The 22064-nt window shown below is 38.0% G+C and overlaps 1 protein-coding gene across 1 annotated transcript in view; it reads left to right on the forward strand.

The window, feature by feature from the left end:
* Positions 1–20959, forward strand: part of LOC120774281 (O-acyltransferase like protein-like) — a 52482-nt gene extending 31523 nt beyond the window's left edge. Inside the window, exon 6 of the mRNA XM_040103785.1 lies at positions 20462–20959. Within this exon, the coding sequence (XP_039959719.1) occupies positions 20462–20470 (9 nt within the window). The 3' untranslated portion in view covers positions 20471–20959. The remainder of the gene's footprint in view (positions 1–20461) is intronic.
* The last annotated feature ends 1105 nt before the right edge of the window (positions 20960–22064 follow it).

The following is a 22064-nucleotide window of genomic DNA, read 5'->3' on the forward strand; positions in this document are numbered from 1 at the left end:
ATTTATGGTCCTTTGCGCGTTGGCCTGGGCGAATATAGCATTCGATGGAACGATTAGCTGAACGAGATAATATTGTATTAAAAAACTAAATATTATAATAGTTCAGCGAATTAAGAGATAGCGACTACACTAACTAGATCATGTCGTCCGTATAGATAAAAAACACTTCAGCTCTGAAAGTATTCGACACAGTACCCTCCCGGCGAAACAGACGAAGAACAAGACCTCCACTCTGTTGAAAAGGCCAGGTGGAGAAGGACCTGGCTGCACTTGGTATCTCGAGTTGGGGTCAAATTACGAAAAGAAGAAACGACTGACGCGCTATTGTTAACTCGGCTATAACCCCGTTAGCGGTGTCTACGCCAGTAAAGAAGAAGAAGTGTTGGTATGAAACTTGGTTGAACATCCAACGTAGGTGTAAACGCCATTAGTTTTATATCGAGCTGCCACTTTCACTGTCTAAGTTTCTTTTTATTGCATCACCATAACGAACCCTGTTATTTGGCTCCAAGCATATGTGTGAAAAATTGCGAAAGCGATGCGCTGATAATTATAATCATTTCATCCAGCACATATTCTATACCTTTTTGCTCATTCGTATATATGGACACTCGTATTTACAAAGGAAATACTCCAATGTGATTTCCGAAAAACTAATTTTTTGGAATTTTGTATACACTTTGTAAGGAATTGCACTATTTTACGAGCATCTCTTATCGCTCAGCGTTTTTTATATAGAACAGATTTTTAATTTACTGCCAACACTGAAAAATGAGACTGTCATTTCATTTGGGATTTTATCACTTTCCGCCTTGAGCGACTTTTTTGCCCAAAATTACAGTAAATTATTTTCCGAACAACAACAACAATACCTTGTGATTGCAAGTAAATAAGCCGACAATTATGTACCGCATTGTAAAGCAATGGCCAAACAACGGCCGAAGACGACACTGACTAAACATGCCATTGTTATTGACTTTCAACGGTATATAGTACTACGCACAAAAACAATAACAATGGCAAAGTAGTGAATTATTTCGCAAAACACTTCAAAGTCCTTTTGTTCAATGCCACTCTATCTTTTTTGACTAGGCCCAGCATTTCCTCATAGATTCAGAGCCGATAACAACCACAGCAGGTCGCACTTGTGGAACTCACGGATCAAAAATCAGCTACATACTTACATATAAACATATATGCAGTTTAAAATAGGTTGCGGAGCATAGGCAGCCACCGCAATGCATTCAACAGGTGAAAGATTCATTAGGCAATGCGAAGTGGGTAGGTTTTGGGTTTTGGAAAAGTGATGTTTCAAATTTGTTTTTGTTTACTTTTTTGTATACTCAGGGCGGCAGGCATTGTTTGAGGACCAATGTGTTGAGCCGGTGCCCCGAGTCAAGTGAAAGGACCTGTGCGCATCAAAGGGCTCGCCTCTTATTAATGTGTACGACGTACGAGCTGACGTCCAAAACGAAAAGCAATTGGCAAAGAAGTAGACTACAAATGCTGAATTTCGACGTTACCTGAGCCGTAATTTTGGCGCGCACTTTTTCCTTCGAGACCCGCTTTTCTTTGGAAATTGGAAAATCAAATTGCAAATTGATGTGCTTGGAGTTGGATTTGTGATTTTTCGTTTCACACATAAATTAAAAATCTGTCATGGCCTTTGTCCGGCATTTAATGATCTGCCACTTGATCGTATTGGCACGGTTGTCATGGACATGCAGGCATATACACATGTATTTATATGTATTTATGATATTGTGGATATATAGATTTTGTAATTGTATTGCTATTTGTATTCGCAGTTTTATGATTTTTTACTGCTTTTTGCCTTTTGTGTCCTTTAAGAACTCCGACAGTTTTTATTTTGATTGGTAATTTTCGATTTATTGCAAAGAGGAGTGGAGGAGTGGATTGCGCGTTCGTCCAACATATGGTTTATGGTCGGCCGTTCGATGGTGTGCCACTTTAGCTCTTGCCGCGTAACATGGTGGCCCTTTTATGACCGTTAGAGTGGGCGTTTTATATGTTTAACGGCATATCCCACCAGCACCATAAAATAGTGTTGTTTTATTGTAGCAGGCGTTTATTAAATTTGTTATAGTTGCAACCTACACACGCCGAGCGCCGATGTAGAACACCAACGTTGCGATTTTCATTTTGTTTGCCATATTCCTTTCGCATTATTGCTGCAACGTTGACCACAACTGGTTTACGATGCATGAAACAAAGCACTCAAGCGCCTGGCAGATTTCCTTGCACCTTGCGTTAGTCACATTAGTTAGTATGTAATTAAAATTAGTCAGCGTGTAAACCGCTGTGTGTCGTCTGTCTTTCTAACTCAGACTTTTGTGCGACTTGTTGTGTGCCGAGGACAAAGCAATTTTGCATAAGCAAACAGGTTGCTTGGACGAATTGCAACCTGCAACACAACGGGATAGGCGCCAACTCCAGCAGCCAGCCGTATTTCAGCAGGTTGCACAAGTCGTGCGGTACCAAAATACAGTTGAGCGCAATTGACAGTTTGCGCATGGTGCAAAAGTGTCAGCATAACTGTGCGTTGATCTGTGTGCGCATTAACCTTTTGCTTTCTTCCACCATACACTTTTGCTGTGCTGATAAATCGTCTCTGCGTCAAAGATTTCAGCGTAAAATTCGGGAACAAAAGGATGTCCTGCAGTGTGGCAGATCAAATCTTTATAGTATACACTATCTAATAAATGTATATATTCTTGCAGGCTCACGCGTTGCTTGCAAGTAACTATATGATCATTATGTAGAGCGGACTTTAAGTCTACTCCTGACAGCGTAGATATGCTTTGCGCTCGTTATTCATTAGTATATTTACGACTTTCATGTGAGATTTAGGAAAAACTTATAAAAGGACTCACGTGTCATCCGGTGATTTATCCTTTTCTTTAGCTAGAAGATCGCAAAAACATGCCACAAATGAATATTACTAATTCTTTTTTAATATTTTCCTGCAACTTTAAAACAAAAGATTCATTAATAACATTTGCTTTGGTTCGTGTAGCAAATTAAATAAGATTTAAATAGAAAATGATAATATTGTACTATTTTTCGAAATGTAGTCAGAAGCCTAATTTTGGGTGCTTCTGGTAAAATTTTCGCTAAAATAATGTGTACAGTATTAATATCGATAGATGAAAACCGCGTCCTTTGGTAGATATGTATTATATATATGACATATAAAGACTAACACAAATTAGATATAGAGAGTTTTGGCTTTTATTGAAACATTTATTTAAGGATATTTCATTTCGTAATGATTTTCCGGTCATACAAATTTAGACTACTTTTTACTTTCTTATTTTTGAACGACTCAGCAAAATTTGAAGCATTTTAAAAAGGATAAAGTGGATTTTGTGCGTCGATTCATCACTATGGTCCTGAATCAAAACAAGAAGCTGAAGAGTGGTACGAACCTGGTTGTTCGGCTTCGAAAAGAGTTCGTGTCCGGAAATCGACCAAGAATGTTATGGCATCAGTTTTTTGGGACACGAGAGGAATTTTGTTAGCGGAGTACTTGCAAACTGGTAAAACAATTAATTCGGAATATTATTGAAACCTTTTGGACCAGTTGAAGGAAAAAAATTGTGAAAAAAGATCCGGTTTGCAGAAGAAAAAATCCTTTTTCATCAGGGTCATGTCACAAGAGTATTTTGACAATGGCTACAATTCATAAATTAAAGTTTGAATTGTTGAAGCATTCACCGTAATCACCAGATTTGGTCCCCTGCGACTTCCATTTGTTTCCATAACTCAAAAAATGTATGCGTGGCATGCATTTTTCATCAAATGGAGAGCTCATAACAGTTGTTGAAACGTATTTTGCAGACCTACCGGGTTCTCACTTCAAGGATGGGATTGGATTGGAGGATCGTTGGAGCAAGTGTATTAAAGTTCAGGGAGATTATATTGAATGATAAAGTGTACTTTCAATCGTAAAATTGAGTTTTTCTCATCAAACGACAAAATTTATTGAACAAATTGATGTATCGGTCAAAATGTGAGGTAGGTTAACGAAATCAAGTGAACAAGGTTTCTTGACTACAGTGCGATTTAGCGTGGGAAATTAATGAAATTAGTCTACACTTTGTACTTGGTATTTTGTTAATGTAGATCCACTACAGAAAACTTCAAACGAAATAAATAAAAAATTTAATAAAGTTCTAACATTTCTGTTATTCTCACCAGTTTATTATGCACGAATGAAATTTTGGACGAGATCACGACGCTCACACAATGATATTTTTAACCGAAATACTTGCATTCTCCCAAAAATAGACTCCTGGTAGTAATATGCAATATTTTAAAATGTTATCGAAGTCTAAAGGCGTTGGAAAATTTATTGGAGAAACCCATCAGAAAAATCCATACTAACTTTAAGTTTCCATAAGTTACTTTAAACAAGCCATAATTGTCATGCGCCCCTCGTCACTAGTGTCTAAAGAAACTTTATTATCGTAGTAGAAGAATATTACTTATCACATTAGGTTCACAGCTTAAATGGAGTAACTCGTGTTAAACAAGTGCTCTCATATGATTTTTTTCTAAGTTTCCACAAAAAAAAAAAACAAAGTTCCTTCAAATCCCAATATTTTCTCAGTTTTTCTTTATTTTCAAATATAGTGATAACTCCAAAGAGGAATGAATTTGTTCCAACCGTTCTAAACACAAACATTTTCTCTTCCAATGCCCCAACAAAATTCTCCGAAGTCTTACTACTTTTTTTAATCTTTGGGCGCTTCGACCTTCAAATGTATCTAAGTACTGAATTTTAATATAGTGAAAACAGATTTTGTTAAGATGTTATCCCTCACTAAAACTAAAGAACTAAAACTCTGTACTTAGTAGAAACTAACTCTCTCTCTGCTTAATAAACCCACCTGACTTAACCAATGCAGTAATGCCATCAACATCATATAATTAATTTATTAATATGTATATCCATGAGGCAACAAATGCAGTGTTGCAGTGCAGCTAAATAGATCGAACAGTGATTCTTCACGCATTACTACCATGTAACTTGCCCATCTGTTTTTCTTCCACAAGTAATTGTAACCGATACCTAATAAAAGCAAGAAATACTACACTCATAAGCAACATCCTGATCATGCTCATTGAAGCTGAAGAATGATGGGATAATCAGAGTGCAGAGAAAGGAAGCACTGACCACAAAGCATTTGTGGCAATGTAAGGACCACAAAGTTAAACAGCAACAATACTCAAATCTGAAGCAAGTGGATACTGCAAGGATATAATGAGATAGCCAATTATCGTATTACATACATACATACATATTGGCAATCACAAAACAACATATAATAAGAGAATTGTGATGAAACAAGAGAACCGATGAAATCAGCGCAAATGCGCAGGCGAGCTTACTTCCGGTGGCAAGTAGAGTACACGTACGAAGTGGCTTAAGAATGACCACAAAAACGCCGATTTCTGTGGATTTCACTGGAGTCAAACCAGAAACTTGACAGGAAATATACATATGTACATATATAAGATTTGCATATGCTTATTCAAATGTCCATATGCTTTTGTTGTGGGCTCCGCAATTCGTTCCCGCGCAAAGTGCTGGAAATTCCGTTGCAGTTGTTAGTTAACGGCATGGTTCACGGCGCGCTGCACTTCTCGATTACGGTCACACCTGATGACAATTAAAATATGGAATAGAAAAGACGGCAAGACCCCCGAATATGTGGCAAAGACATGCTAGTTGTTGTAAGAAAATTTGAATTGTTAATTCATGCACTGCAATTTGACTTGGCAGGTCAAATAAGCCACCCCAGTACACACAATAAGCCAACATACACACACATACAGAGCCTTATAGAGCATGCATATGCCGCTTTTGTGGCGGCGTATAAATAGTTTTGCTGTAATGCGCACGTGCGGCGGGGTCATAACCGCTACTACAACATAACCCGTAAGAAAAGTGTGTAGCGCGAGGCAACTTCCTTCCGACCGCGCCTTCTTCCTTTACCTACTGTTACACGTTTTCGTTGCTTAATGCTGGCTTCAAATGTCAAACGGTTGAAATGCTAAAATTCTAAAACACTTTGTTGCAAGGAAAAACGGAAAAACTTGCTGCCACATGAGCTGTTGCCAAGAGTGTCGTTGTTTATATAATTATGGAGAAATTATCAAAATTCTTATTGTTTATAATGAGTGCGCCTATACACTCATGTGTGTATGTATGTATGCAAGTACATTGTAGCTTTAACTGCACTGCGCATGTGGCATAGTTGCGGTGGCGTTTCACCCCTCACATGCACCTGACTCACTAAAGTCATTATACCCGCTCGTACGACGAATTCGTCTCGTTTAATCGCGCGACAGCGGACCGAGGTGGCCCGCCAAAAACTAAAAAATACAAAACGCTAATACAAGCTACGATAAAAAAAACTTAAAGAAAAATATATGAAAAAACGTCGTAATAGAAGGAAACACTTGCCACTATCAAAATGAAGCGTAGCACGCGCTACGCCACCTAACCACCACCACCACCAGCGCCGCCGTTGTTACCATCGCAGATACTTAAGCGAGTCATTACCGCTGCCGACAACTCGGCAACGCGCGTCTTGCTGCGGTTAGAGACTAGCGAAGCGCAGCGGCATAATTTGGACACGCACCACTGCCCGTGCCTCGGCCAGACGAGGGACAACGAGCCAACAACTTGTGGTGCAAAAGCATTGCGCAGGGTTCCCTAATTCCTAGCGACGCGCGTTGGCGTTTGTGTTGGTGGTGGTGGAATTTTCTTTTGACTTTTCGGCTTTCGGGAGGAAAATGTTGCACTCGCGTTTGTTGCATGTTGCAGGCAAAGGACATTAAATTTAATAAATACGCAAATAAGGATACCCAAACACGCAAACTTGGGGATGGAAAATTTGTTATAGCGAGACTTCATGCAATCGGAGAGACTAAAACCCATTTTTCTAAGCATGTTGCGCTTGCATGTAAGTTTCTGGTCGGAAAGTGCAACACCCAGCAAACATTTTTAACTGGCTTTTAGTGCTGAGGCTGTTATTTGCCTTTGACTTTGTCTACACAGTGTTGAAGTCCAATGAACGGTGTTCTTACCAAGACTCACTCATATCCACAAATTCTAACATTAATTTTTAAGTGTTTATCGCAAATGTTATCCCAAACATGTTTGCGTGCCAAGTCTTACTGATCCACGCCCAGATGCACCTCAAAATGATACCACGAGGAATAACGTGACAACGTCCACGATCTTGTATTGGCGGACTACGGATAGAATGCGGTTGGTAGCTATGACGGTACATTTGGCAAAAGACCGCCTGGATCATATCCTGCGTTATCTAATAGGCTTGACAAATTGGCCGGCGCTCCGAAGAACAAGCGAAAGTGTAAGATCACTTCGCAGCAGTGCTTCGAGGAAGATCCGCGACCGTCGATGTATCAGGGATCCACTAATCCACTCCAGAGACGATAGATCAGTTGAAACAATGGATCTTTGTCGGCAAATCTACTTCGAAAAAGTCAAAAACGGCCCTGCTCCGATTCATGATCGTCGACCAAACATGGATCTTCTGTTACAACTGATCAAGTGCAGGGTTTGTACGGGAAGTAATAGGACTGAGTCGATTTAAAAAAAAAATTATTGAACCAATCATTACAATTCTAAAAACTTTCAAAATGGGCTCCTTCAGGGTCGATGAAGCGCTGCCAGCGCGATTTCCAAGCAATGAAAGCATCACGGAAGGCATTCTTCGGAATAGTCTTGAGAGCCTAGGTGCATGCTGCTTGGATCCTCTCTGTCGTCTCAATATGCTTTCCTTTCATCGGCCTTTTCAGGCAAGGAAACAAAAAAGTTCAGGGGGCACATCTGGACTGTAGGGCGTTTGCGGAAGCGTTGGGGTGCCGGCCTTGTTTAAGTAGCTGTTCACAAGAAAGACGGTGTGAGCCGGGGCGTTGTCGTGGTGCAACTTACAATCGGCCTTGTCGGACCCGATTGATCCTTCGTCTCTTGAACAAATTCATGGTGGATGATGCCTTTGATGTCAAAAAAGACAATGAGCATGGTTTTAACTTTGGAACTTTGGCAAAAAAAAGTGACGGTGTTCTAGAATTGACGAAATATGATTTATTTCGACTATCTGAGGAAGGGGAAAACGGCTCTGCGATGCAAAATTACCAGGCTGATTCGAAGCTGAAATACAGAGAGTTTCTGGTTATATTCCAAAACTCATATATTCTTAAAGTCTTAGTGAGCTTTACCACAAACATTGTCAAAGGATAATGGTTTCTTCTAACTACATATGTTTAGTGGTCGTTGGGTTAAATAAAAGTACGCTGTAAAACAGTAGCTTAAACTCGAAAAACACATAAAATATTTTATTATGCATAATGCAATGAAACGAAAACGCCATATGCGCGCAGGGGTGTTTGGCTAAGGGTGCAGCTACTGTTCCGAACCACGCTACAACTTCAACCATATCCAGCAACACCACCACCGCCGCCGACGCCGCCGTTGCCTTTGTTGATTTGTTGCTATTGTTGCGGGACTCGCGCTCTATTACCGCACTATTTTTAATGACGCGACTGTATTGTTATCGCTGCTGTAATACTCGTCGCGCATAGCTCGTGCCATCATTTTAATCATCTCAACGCTGACGTGGGCTAATGTCACAGCCATCAGTTTGTTATATGTGGCACAACAACTGTGAATGAGTGAACGAGGGTGTGAGCTATGTTGTTTTGACTTGACGCGCGGCCAATTGCAATGTATATATTTATTTTGTTGGTTGTGTAATGTTATTGTTGTATCGCTTCAGTAAAGGCGCGCAACAAAAGAAATTAAAAAGAAACCGTTGCATATGTGGCAAGGTGAATAAACTCGCGCGCAAAGCAGCGTTAGAATAAAAAACGAACGCTTAGAAAACAAACAAACACACATACAAACATATACATATATTCTAAAGAATGTCATAGGAGTATTAGAAGGTAACATTTGAGGGCATATTTGTAAAAGAATTTGTAAGTGTGGCTTCTTGTTTGGCTTTTGGGGCGTGCGTCGTCATATGGGGTTGTTGACTGATAGCACATACATAAAGAAAAGAACTAATGCCAGATAACCAGCGAAGAAATAAAAAACGCCAAGCACCCAGTAGTTGGAGAGCATTGCAGAAGGCGCGTGCGCAAGCGCGGCTGTTGTGTATTATTTTTGTGTGTTCTTTTTTAACTGTCAACCAAAATTAGGAAAAGCGCGGGTGCCAAGGTACACATATGCGTCTTCAGCGTGTACACCTTGTAGCTGCGCGCGTGCCAGATGCGTTCTTCTAATTACTGATACTAAAACAGAGCCGTCTTTCAGTTCTCTCGGGCGCATTTGATACTAAGTACTTAGTTAACTGAGCGTTTTTGTGTTTTTTGTACGTACTGTACTGATAAGCGCGTTGGCCATGCGTTCGCTCAATATTTTCCTTGACCCAAATTGCAAATTCTTAATGCAAAATTATACTACGCATTCGCATTCAACTCAACTTTGCAGAGACGACCCACTTCTCTGAGGCAAATAGCTAGGGTGAAGTCAAGAAGTTCAAATTAGTTACAGTAATGGCTTTTATTTTGTTATCGGCTACGGAATTTAGGGCGGCTGGACTATCAATTCAAAACAGTGTCCATTGTGAAAACAAACAAGTCATAAAAATAATTGTAATTTCTTGATGTTGGTTGGAGTTATAGATTCTGGCAGCCAATAAAGAGAATATTCATAAATCTGCCATGCAGGTCAGATAAACACATGTGGAATCGCTTTGTCTACTTCAAATTACTTAATGCCCAAACAATGGAACTAAACATAGACCTTAAAAGTTACCAATATTGTATTTAATAAAATAAGTTGCCTTGAATATGAGAATGTTAGGTTTTTAAGTTGGATAATGGGCTGAAAGCATTTTTGTAGCAAATTATTGTCAATCTCATTATACCCTAAACAGGTAGTCCCACAGTTTTTAAGATATCGTTTTGAAATTTTGCAAACGTCATTTTCTCTTCAAGAAGCTGCTCATTTGTCGGAACTGCCGATATCGGACCACTATAACATATAGCTGGCATACAAACCGAACGATCGGAATCAAGTTCTTGTATGAAAAACTTTCACATTTGAAAATATATATTCACGAAATTGGAAATAGATTATTTTCTAAGGCAACAATGTAATCTCCGAAGAAATTGTTCAGATCGGCTTACTATAGCATATAGCTGCCATACAAACCGAACGATCGGAATCAAATGCTTGCATGGGAAACTTTCCCATTTGACGTGGTATCTTCACGAAATTTGACATGGATTACTACTTAAGATAACAATATAGTCTTTAAAAAAATGGTTCAGATCGGATTACTATAGCATATAGCTTCCATACAAACTGAACACATAGTGACTAAAAGAAATGCACCTATGAAGGATATATTAGCTTCGGCCGAAGTTAACTTTTTTTCTTGTTTAAGTTTGCTACTATTTATTTAGTGATTTCTCCACAGAAACAATTCTCTTGAAGTCTAAGGTTTCGAAAATATCGATTGAACTAGATTTGCAGAGCATTTTGGATTCGGAACAATTTCAAGAGCATCTTCCTTTAATTGTGACGCGGTGAAACTAGCCATCGCTAACGGACAACTTATATTGCACAGATCTTTCGCATATCCAAATTAACGACTTATTTAATAGGATCCTTGGCTGTCATTAAAGTGGTCCTATTTTGGAACCCACATCACTTTTGGTACATGACTGGCAAATTTTTAGAAATTTATGTATATTGTAAATATTTTGGAATATCAAGAAAAATATGTTGTCAAGAAAGAAACTGCTAAGTACGTAAGTAGTTGTTATGAAAATTTATAAAAATATTTTTCACCTGAAACACATCGTAAAAAAAAACTTCTGTATTTAGTTTCACTGAAATATCACATTTTGACCAACATGAACGGTTTGAAGTTAGACGGAAACCATATGGGCTATATTTTGGACAGAGAAAGGGATGGGCTGATTGCATTAATTTCGACATTGCTCAGTTATAAGTTATACCTGAAAACATATTTTTAAGTTTTTTTTAAATATACAACTCACACACTGATCTATTTATTCTTCATAAGTTTTGTTGGAAAAGTGAAAATCATTATATGAAGTATATGAGAGGTGGGATGGTATCGACCTGATTTTAGCTATTTTTATCAAAACATTCTAATAAAATGTTCCCTGAATTTTACTAAAGTACCTCACATACAATCACCAATCATATGGAGTAAAGTCAGCCGATGTTCATAAATCCTGATGTTAGTTATATTGGGGCTAGGTCAAGTTCTGGGCACAAAGATACACTCTTATCAGAAAGATACGTTCTCTCATTTTCATTGATGATCGATTAATGCAGCATAAAGTCACCCGGAAGTTCGAAAATCTTTGCATTAGTACAGACATACAATTGTCAGGAAAGTATTGCCCCTGATTTTGAATTATATGTCTCACACATTGACCGATATTTGAAATAAAATGTCAACTATAGGTACTGGGAACTAAATTTCGGTAACTTGAATAGTTTTGGTGCGATTTAGACAATTTTTAGTCATAAGGTGACATACTTCAAAGGCACTATTGGCAAAGTTTTTTCTCGTTATATTAATTACATCTTGATTTGTATAGCAGAACGTGAAAGAATCTAATGGAATTTAAAATTTTGTTATATGGGGAGTAGACGTTGATGTATTCTGATTTCGACTATTTTTCCATCGTAATGACATAATATCAAGTACCAAATTTTGGTTGAAATTGTTCGGGCCGATCCTGAATAATGCGATTTCACCTAAAATTTGGCGGTGCCACGCCATTTATCCAACCTTTATTCCAGCGGCAATAAAGCCCTCTCATACCATCTCAGCTATAAATTTTTATGTCTCTGTCGTATTAGTTATTGATTTATCGCGCTTTTAGAAGATTTTATAATAATAATAACAGTACCCTTATTTGGGGAGTGGACGGAGTTATCTTCCGATTTCATACATTTTTACAGTGTCAGTAGGAATTTTGCCCTGGGCGAAGAGATCTCATGAAATTTTGCATAGCTTATTATTCAAAGCAACGGAGCAAGCTTCAAAGATATGAAAGAAAGTGTTTAAAAATATAATTTTTCAAAATCATAAATCCGGTGGTATTTTTTCTGCATTTCTAAGTTAAAAACAATATGTTTTTCTTTTTTTCAAGGATTAACCGGCATGTAAGAATATTTGGTCAACTCACACCATACAAAGGGCCTGCTGTATCTCTACACAGATGGAAGTAATATACTTTTACTTCAGCATTCTTAGGAAACCGCATGCACTCGGTCTTGTAGGCAAGCCAAACTTGAACGAGTCAAAAATATGATATGGTCTTTCTTCCGCAAATTGGCGCGGATGTCCGGCATTCCATCAGAAAGGCTTTACTGACAGCAAGACTGTTGACAAAAACATACATAATATCGCACATATGAGCGTTCGCAGAGTTCTTCATCTCACCATATGAGTAATCATTTCATATGCCACCCATATGTTGGAAGTGTGTGTTGTAGATAAATGTCTGCTCTTAATATGCACGAGTTTAGAGGAAGTAAAACCTCTGTTCCACTTCAAATCTTTGGATATTTTTGTTTTTGTTCAAAGTCTACACTCACATGTTGGCAACTTAGTATGTATTATACCAGGCAAGTCAGTTGGCAAATTAGTTTTTGCAAAAACAAAACCCAAACAGAACATGTGTATCCTTTTGGATGGCGAAATGCATTAAACACCCAATGAGCCAGCACAGCGGAGGGCATTGTCCTTCGGCGTAAAGAAGGACCAAATGCACTTAAGTCCATACTTAAACATTTCGAGTACCCACATATGCAATAAAATTGAAATCAAATGGACATTGATTTCCCGCCAAAAATATTTAGTATACATAAACTCCAAGCGATATCAACGCAATTATCCATATTGTACCTATATATTACTGTTTGTTATATAAATGAAATAATTTCGCTATGCAATTTACACTCCCATCCATATAACAGTATTATGGGTGTGTGCTATATGCTAAAGGCGCCAAGCAATCTTCCAGGAATTCTTTGATTAAAGTCTTATGGCCAATAATTATTATTACTTGTGTCGCATTGCAAGGGTGTGTTCGATTCGCCAGCCGGAACTGATACATCAAAGCGCAAGGCAAATAATAGCAAATAATTACAGTTGAATTGAAATACGTAGGTTGAGTACAATGCGAGTACCCAAATACAATTGTAAGTGTGTGTAAGAGTTTGTGCCTTTGGGAAGTATTTTTGGCGCACCCAAAGGTATTGGCGTTTTGGGCGGAATCAAGTAACAAAGTATAAGGAGTTTAACGAAAATGAACCTATAATTATAGTAATGGATATGGAGTAAACTTAAATCAAGTAATTAAAATTACACAAAATTATTTGAAACGAAAATTATAAGCCTGAAGAACACATTTACGACGGTGGTGCCTGTATTGACTTCAAAGTTCGTTACTCCGCGCTTCCAGCTTATATATATTTTTTTTAATTAGAATATCTCAACCATATATACTTCCATAACTGCATATATGTATACTTCTTTCAAGAATTGCATTTCCCGCTTAAAAAAAATGAGAACGCGCCTCCATTCAATCAAGGCCAGAACAATGCAGTTTTTTATATTCAAATTTGCAATCATCGATTTGAATTCGATTTTTTCAATGCATTCGTAATTTGAGAAACACTTTTTTCTTGACTTCATTTTCGTTGGCAAATATTGCAGTGCTTTTTGTTTGTTGTTTTTTTTTCTTGCTTTGTTGTGTTAATTCATCCACTATTCGGAGCTCATTCCTCACTGCCTCACTTGAAGCAATTTGGCACTGCGAATTCGGTTGCATTGGATTTGCAATTCTCTGTTTTTATGGGTTTCATGAGAAATCACGCGAAGCACGTACGTAATTGAATTTAGTCCGTTTCTTTTGCAAGATTAATTTTGTATGCGCTACTTTTTTCATTTAGTTTTTTTTTGCCAATGAACTTTGATATGCATATTCTTTTGTAGTCACTTTTTCTTTTTGTAAGTAGCTTCCTCGCTACCTCGTCAATTTTGACGAAGATTAAGAAACTCGAAATCCCTGTGTTCATCAAGTATTATTTATTTCGCAGGAAAATCAAATTTGTGGTAAAGCTTGCCCAAAGAAAAAGCATTTTTCTCATTGAGCACTCGTCATCAGGTTTTTATTTCTTTCTCATCATATTTTGTGGGTTTACACCAGTGGCAATATTTCTTATATTTTAAATTATACAACGCTGGTCTGAGTATTGAACTAAATCAGATTTTTTCAAGAGATAAAGTTTTAAGTCACCGTTTTTCTAAGGCAGCTTCCAAAATTTAATTATTTGCCTTAGAAGTTCAAAATAAGGGTTTTTGAAAAATATTATTATACTTTATATTAAGTAATTATTAAAAAATTTTAAATTAGTTTAGGCAAATACCCCGAAAAAAATCGATTTTATAGTATAGTTCTTAAGCAAGTGGGGAAAAAATCAGAATAGAAAAACCAGGAAGAGCTTGTCTATGAATAATACCTACTTTGAACCCCTTGAAGAAGCTGCACTGAATTTTAAACGTTCAGAAAACTAAGTCTCCTCTAACTAATTTAGAAGTAGTTTTCAACGATAGGTCTCAATTCTACAAAATGCCCCCTTTCTTACGATATTAGCACAACTCTGAATATTTTAGGATTTTTCAAATGAATCTATACTGAATCTGGAATAAAAGTAGTTTTTAAATATGTGTGAAACTTATATTTATTTAATTTATTATTAAATTATTTGAAAAACAATGAGTTGTTTATACTAGAGACAAATTTTTCAGGAAAAAATGTCGTTACATTACTGAAAGTATTTTTTTTAGGTATGGTAAGACTTTCTCGACATAAAATATGAATTTCGCAGGTTTAACACTAATACTATGTAGCTTTCGTAGTACTATATATGCATCCAGCTCATTAAATGATGTTTTTGATCAAATTCGACCCGGACAGGGCCCATATAAACTGTGCAAGGCGAAAGGATCAGTAAACATTTTTTCCTTTATATATTTTTTTTATGTTCGTGTGAACTTTGATATCTGATGTTTTATACGAATTTGCTTGAAATTTTGTTTTATCTACGGAATCAGTGCAAATTTTTCAAAAGACTTCTTCCAGTGAAGGTCGCGAAGTCATCGCCACCTTTGTTAATGACGATAACAAAGAAAAAGTTATTGAAAATCGTTGTTTTAGCATCAATTGGTAGATGATCTCAACATCTCTTAAGGATCGACCCAACACATTTTGATTATTGTTTTGGTTATGATAGGAGTCAATTCTAGATTCAAATCAAAACACCAGAATCATTTGCAAAATGATGTTTAGTAAATATCGCAAAACAGATAGTTGGCAACGTAGCTGAGGACCCTACACGCAGCAAATGCATTATTAATGGTGATGAGACTTGCGAAGCACTCCAAATATATTATGAGCCAAAAGCGAAGAATCCAAAATTCGCTGAAGGCTTTGGAGTTGTTGCCAATACCGCTCCCTGCCCACTCCTTCATCCTGCGGAACGGGAGAGCTCATCAGCCAGTTCATTCCCGACTATACATTGTGACCGGGCACCCAGATAAGGTGCACTTGGTAACGATCCGAGGCATGCTTGGCCGGTAGCCTATTTTGAGAGCGAAAATAGAAATTTTTAATAAGATAATAGAAAAAAGTGTACACACTTATATGTATATACATACATATAAAACCTTTAATTTTCAGAATACCTTCCCTTGGCGCATGCCACTAGAAGCGCTAGTCATCAACCTTCCTTTCAACAGCATCTAATCATACTTATATTTTGGTACAACTCCAAACACTCCTTTGAAAGCATCTAATGCCTTGATGTTGGCGTTTTGGCGGCTGGAATGTGCGCATCTGTGTGTTAAGGTGACAATCAGTGGTGTATTCAAAGACTCCTTACATTTTTCTAATCTTTTGTTTGAATTATTTGCGCATGGCACGTGTCCTTAATAAATACACACACACATACGAACAATCGTGCTCACACACACACATACACACACGCAAAAGAAGAGAGTGTTTGATATGCGCACAAATTTATTTTTCTTTGCGTCTAGCATTGTTTGCCGTCCTTCCTTCCGCAGTCTTGGCTAATTGTCTGCCATTGATTTCCTTCCCCCTCAACTAAAAGCATGTAACTAAGCAGAAATGCTTGTCAGCGCGAGTAAGTGAATGTGTGGTGGCGTGGCGGCAGCAAGCAACTGAAAGTAATAAATTCTCTTTACAAGCGCCGGGTGTGATTGCAACACCTGGTTGCCACAAGCGCTAATTGGTGTTGGTGTTGGTGTTGGCGCTGATGGCATGTTCCAAATATATTTCTAGGACTAATTCCAAATTATATTCCAATGCCATTTTTAGGGCGTAGTGCCACACCCACGCAAAGAAAGTACAGAGAATTTCGAAAAAATTTTGTTATTTTTTTCAAATATCGGCGGAATCAAGATATAAGGCAAATAAATTAATACACATGAAATATTGATGAGACAATTTTTTTTAAACACCTACATACATACTTACATCTGCAACAAATCCTCGTGAATACATACAGTATACATATAACGATATATAGAGAAATAGTAAGAAGCAGAAAAAATATTGTGAAATTTATTTGTCCTTCCAATTGTCCCAAGAAGTAACCTGTTTCTCTCAAAAACTCCACGTGTCCAGTTTCGGCTAGAATCTGATACAATATTTTAGAACATAACAATAGCAAAAACACATTTAGACATATATATGAATACAGTTTTCTTTTATTTCTATTATTTTTATCCAAATGTGCATGGATAAGAACAAGAATGAATTCTACTAATTGCGCTTAACGCCATTCTACACAAACACACATACATACATATATACATATACAATTAACAATACATTATATGGTATACCCTTTCTTCGTGCACCTAACTGGAAATGCAAAATTTTAGGCGGCAAAATCACTTCGCTCCACCCAAAGGACATTCAACGCCGGATCGTCTCCATGTCAGTGAGGGTCAACTTGTTTGTAGTTGCAATTTCTTACTTATTTCTTTCGCGTACATCATTTGTTGCTACTTTCGGTTTAGTTCTGGTTATTCGCAACACAGAAACATTTGTAAAAAAAATTGCAATTTTAGCGCGCGCGCGCTTTTGGAATGCGAATCCTTTGCCATATGCTAATTAGGTAGTGCTCCTTTTTGCCTGCAGCCAAAGTACTCGTTTGGCTTTTGTCAAACTTCGGCGCTTTCTGCAGCATCGCCAACAGCTATTTGTGTATTTAAGTGTGTATTTGTGCGCGCCTTCGTCAGCTGATTGCACAGCTGACTTTAATGCTGTTGCTGTGGGAAGGGTACCATGAATTGAGTGAGTCCTTTGTAGATAACAAAAACGGACTCAAATACATGTTTATAGATACTTAAGGAGATATTTATGCATGTCTATGAAAATATTTCTTATTGTAGCGATATGGTGATAAGCTGATATTTGTTTTTGAAAATCTCAAATATCACTCTAATGTTACTTTAAACGTCTGCTGGACGCTGTAATTTCCGAGAGTTACACATATGGTCCACCAGAGAGGTTTCTCCCTCCCTTTCCTTGTTTTCAGTGGAAATGAGCTCTCCAATGCAGTTTTATATGCCCAGCCGAAGACTTCACTCACACGTCCACCGGTACGTTGACGACCTATGAGTCTAAGCCCGGCGCACGTGAGAGAGTTTGTCGGAGCCTCTTGCGGTACATTTCCCAGTTTGTTTTCCTAGGATTTGTAAAAGACTATCAAAGTGGGCATTCTCCGACTAGAATGAACCCAATATACCTATGATCAGAGAAGGAGTAATCGTCAAGGACACTCCCGTTTGACCCTCCATTCTTCCAAAAATGGCGATATTCTTGTATTTTCTGACCGCCGGTTGAAGGTGCATGACGCAACTAAGCCAGTAGACGACACAAAAGACCGAGAGGGTCATATCCCGCATAAATATTAGTCATTAGAAAACTGATGACGCGGCGCAACCGGCTGTTTAAGCCATAGAAGTAACTTTCCTGACCGTCGACAGAACATGGGTCCACTGATTCAGACCAGAGACCAAAGTGCTGTTGAAGCAGTGGACTTCATCCTATAAACATATTTCGAAGAAGGCATTTGCTTTTTTATCAGCCAGAAAGATGATGGTAACCGTTTTTTGAAATTTTCATGATGATCTACCAATTTGACCGTATCTAAATAATCGAGGATTTGAGAAAACTGATCACAGGGCTTTATAATGTTATATTATTGGACCGATTCCACGACGAATTATAGAAAAAGTGCCAACATTCGGTGACGAAAATAATCTCTTCTCCTATGACAACACTCTGGTTGACATCCCTGCCAAAGGTCACGGTCACATTGGTCAAACGAGGTTAAGAGCTTCTTTCCGATCCATCGTATTCCCCAGATTTAGCTCTAAGTGACTTCTTTTTGTTTAGAAAGTTGAAAAAGTCGTAGAAATTTAAGTTAAATTGGGAAGTTAGACCTTCAGAAAATAAAAATTTCAAACGGGTTAAAGAGGTTGGAGTATCACTTTGTCAAGTTTCACGAGCTAAAAGGAGACTATGTAGAAAAAAATAGTTTTTTCAAAGCTCTCCTTCTTATTTTGTGATCTAAGTGGTTATCGCACCGCCCTCGTAGCACTGTGTCTCCTTAAATGGCTTCAAAGTGACTTCTTTTTGTTTCCAAACTTGAAAACGTCACTCGTCGACCAGAAATTTAAGTTAAATTGAGAAGTTAGACCTTCAGAAAATGTAATTTACAAACGGGCGTCAGATTTCACAAGCTAAAAGGAGACTATGTCAAGAAATATACATTTTTTAAGTTTTCGTTTTTTTCTTTTGTAGGCTAAGTGCTTATCGCACCGCCCTCGTAGCACTGTGTCGTATTGTTAGAGGATTATTTTAGCAAATTCTGAAACTTTTCAGACATAGACTTGAACAATTTTCCACAAATTTCAAAAATTTTATGAATGACTTCCAAAATGTTTGCTAGGTTCACAGCCTCATGCTTTTCTAAACCTGAAATATATATGTGTGTGCAATCAGGTGAGCGCCAAAATTCTGCAAAATGCACTTTTTCTATAAAATATATATACTATACATATATGTATATGTATGTATGTATGTATAAATGTACAAGGCTGCAGCGCAAGAAGGACACAAGAAAAGCTCTTTAAAAGAAAACACACACACTAACGTATAAAAACTTGCAAGCTATGTGTCTCCTGCATAGCCAAGATGCGCCTCGCCAAAAGAAAAAAGCGAACAGGATCGCTACACAATAAGCTCCAGCCAGTTCTGCAGGTCGCCAGCATAGCTCATACAGCTGGTTAAAGCGCGCGCCCGTCTCGTTTTCCTTCCATACACTTCATTTTAGTCATTTTAGTGTTTTTTTTGTTTTACTTTGCTTAATTTATTTTATTTGTATTCAAGATTTCTTCCTTTTTGATTTGCTGCATTCATTTGCGCCGAGTTCACTCTTTCGTCTGCCTCATGGCTTATTGTTGTTCTTGGTTGGGTGCAATACCACCAGAGCAGCCATGAACGTAGGCAAGCGCTCGAGCACTAACAACAATCAACGCAACCACACAGTCGACGACGACGACGGGGTGTTGTTGTTCTTAACGTGCGTCTTGTGTGCATACAATAAAGCGCATGCGCGCAAATGCTCGGCTAGAAGTTCCAGCTAGCTGCCAAACAGAGGGGGGAAACGCAATGCGATCAAATCAAGGAACAGTCAAGGCAGCAGATGCGAAAAAGTGCGCCCAAAATATTTACTTTTAGGGGAGAATATATACTTATATATGTTGAGTCAGCGGTTTCTTGAGGTTATGGTATACATTAGGCATATGTGTGTGTGTGCATTCTTGTATGAGCCTAAAGCGTTTTTTATGTGCTTATTTGTTGCTGCAATTAAAATGATTACCAAGGATCACTATACTCGAGGATCATGCAAGGATTTGAGTGCACTCCAAAGCTATTTCCCAAAAGCATTGCATTTCATTTCACATATAACTGTGCATGCAAATCGAGTCTTGAGCAAAAAATTAAATGAAATTTGCATTAAAGATTTCCAATTACAAAAACAGCAATGTTTGCGAGAAATCAAACTGGCAGACCAATTGATGCAAGGAAATCGTGAAAAAATGACAAGTGTTTTGGGTAGTCGATAGCGGTATATCATTACATTCGTGTATGTTTGTATGTATGTTTCATGCTATTTACGTTCTCGCGTTAACAAAGCAAAGGAAAGTTTCACCTCATTTATTTTTATTACTTTCTCCAGATGCGCTGAATTATCCTGATTTAAATTGATGTGATCGTCGAGAGTCGAGCATTTGATGGGAAAGCGCCGGCGCAACCCCTGCCTCGCTGCCTGTCACTTCGATGGTGCGTACATTAATTCCCATACATATATGTATGTATGTACATATAGATCCTTCCGCCTCGCACGCAACCGATGTCGATGGAAAGATGCGCAGCAACAACTCACCAATCGATACAACAGTTACTTCACCTTCCTTCACCTTAAAAACGGTTGCATCACAAGGTAATGGGAACGGTGGCGGCTGCTACTGCGCAATCCACTGACGTTAATACAATTTTGTGAAAATCGCAAGGCACACATAAGAAAAGGGACATACATACATACATATAATATTTGATATAAGAAAAAAATAATTAAGACAAATTTGCAATAAATTTTTATGTGAAAATGCCACAAAGAAACGGAAAATGTAGACTTTGTTGCCTCAAAAGGGGGGAAGACGGGCTGACAGTGAACGCAGCTGCTGCAATTTTCTCAGATTACTTTCAACTTGCAATATTTATGTGAATATTGATACCGTTGCAATATTGCAATGAGGTGATGTGTGACGCATTGCTTCTTTGCAAATTTTGCACGGATATAAGAAGGTATTACATGTACATACATATGTCGTTATATAAAGCATGTATGTTTGCATGTGCTAATGTGTAATTATCCCATTTGAGCATTAGAAATGCAAAATGAATATTAATGCAGCGTATATTAGCAAAACCGAAACTTTTTTCCAATCATTTGCATATTTTCTGATTTAGTCACCCATACATTTTCCCAAGCTCCCTTTTCATTGGTAATGTCACATGTCATTTCCAATTGAATCTTACTACCTCCATCACGTCTAGGACGGCCATCAACATCAACACGTGCTTGAGGATCGACGATTAACAGTCAGCGATCTTACTGGCCTCGTTGGATTATCGAAAGGATCAGTGAAAACCATTTTGAAAGATCATTTGGGCCTAATAAAAGAGAAAACACGAATCACCAAATTTGTTCGAAAAACAGTGTCGCATTAACGTCTGTGCAAAAATGCTTTCCGACTACCAGGATGTCATGAAACGTATTAATACTGGCGATGGGTGTTGATTCTATGTTTACGAACCGGAAACAGACGATAATTCGGTCGAATATCGTGGAAAAGAATAGCCGACGCCGAAAAACCACGCCAAAGTAGGTCGAATTCAAGATTATGTTGGCAGTTTTCTTCGACTATCGAGTTGTGGTGCACTCCGAATTCCTTCCGACCATCCAAACTGTCAATAAGAAATACTTTTTCGAGTGTTAAGCGTCGTTTGCGCGAAGCTATTCGTAAAATAGGCCAGCATTATGGATTGTCCTGCCCGAGACAAATTTGATCCAATTTAGTGTGTAAACACACTAGCCGCTTATTGTTTACATTACAAGCTTTTTTTACCATGCAAATAGAATTAAGAACGGCTTTGCTTGAAAATTTGTGTTTCCACTTGAATCACAGCTACGAAATCCTTGAAGAGGTCGCAGAAGTGGTTTGAAGAGTCTACCTTATGACGAACATTAGTATTTAAGTAACACAAAGCTTTCCGTG

Source organism: Bactrocera tryoni, chromosome 1 (assembly GCF_016617805.1).
Source record: "Bactrocera tryoni isolate S06 chromosome 1, CSIRO_BtryS06_freeze2, whole genome shotgun sequence".
Taxonomy (NCBI): domain Eukaryota; kingdom Metazoa; phylum Arthropoda; class Insecta; order Diptera; family Tephritidae; genus Bactrocera; species Bactrocera tryoni.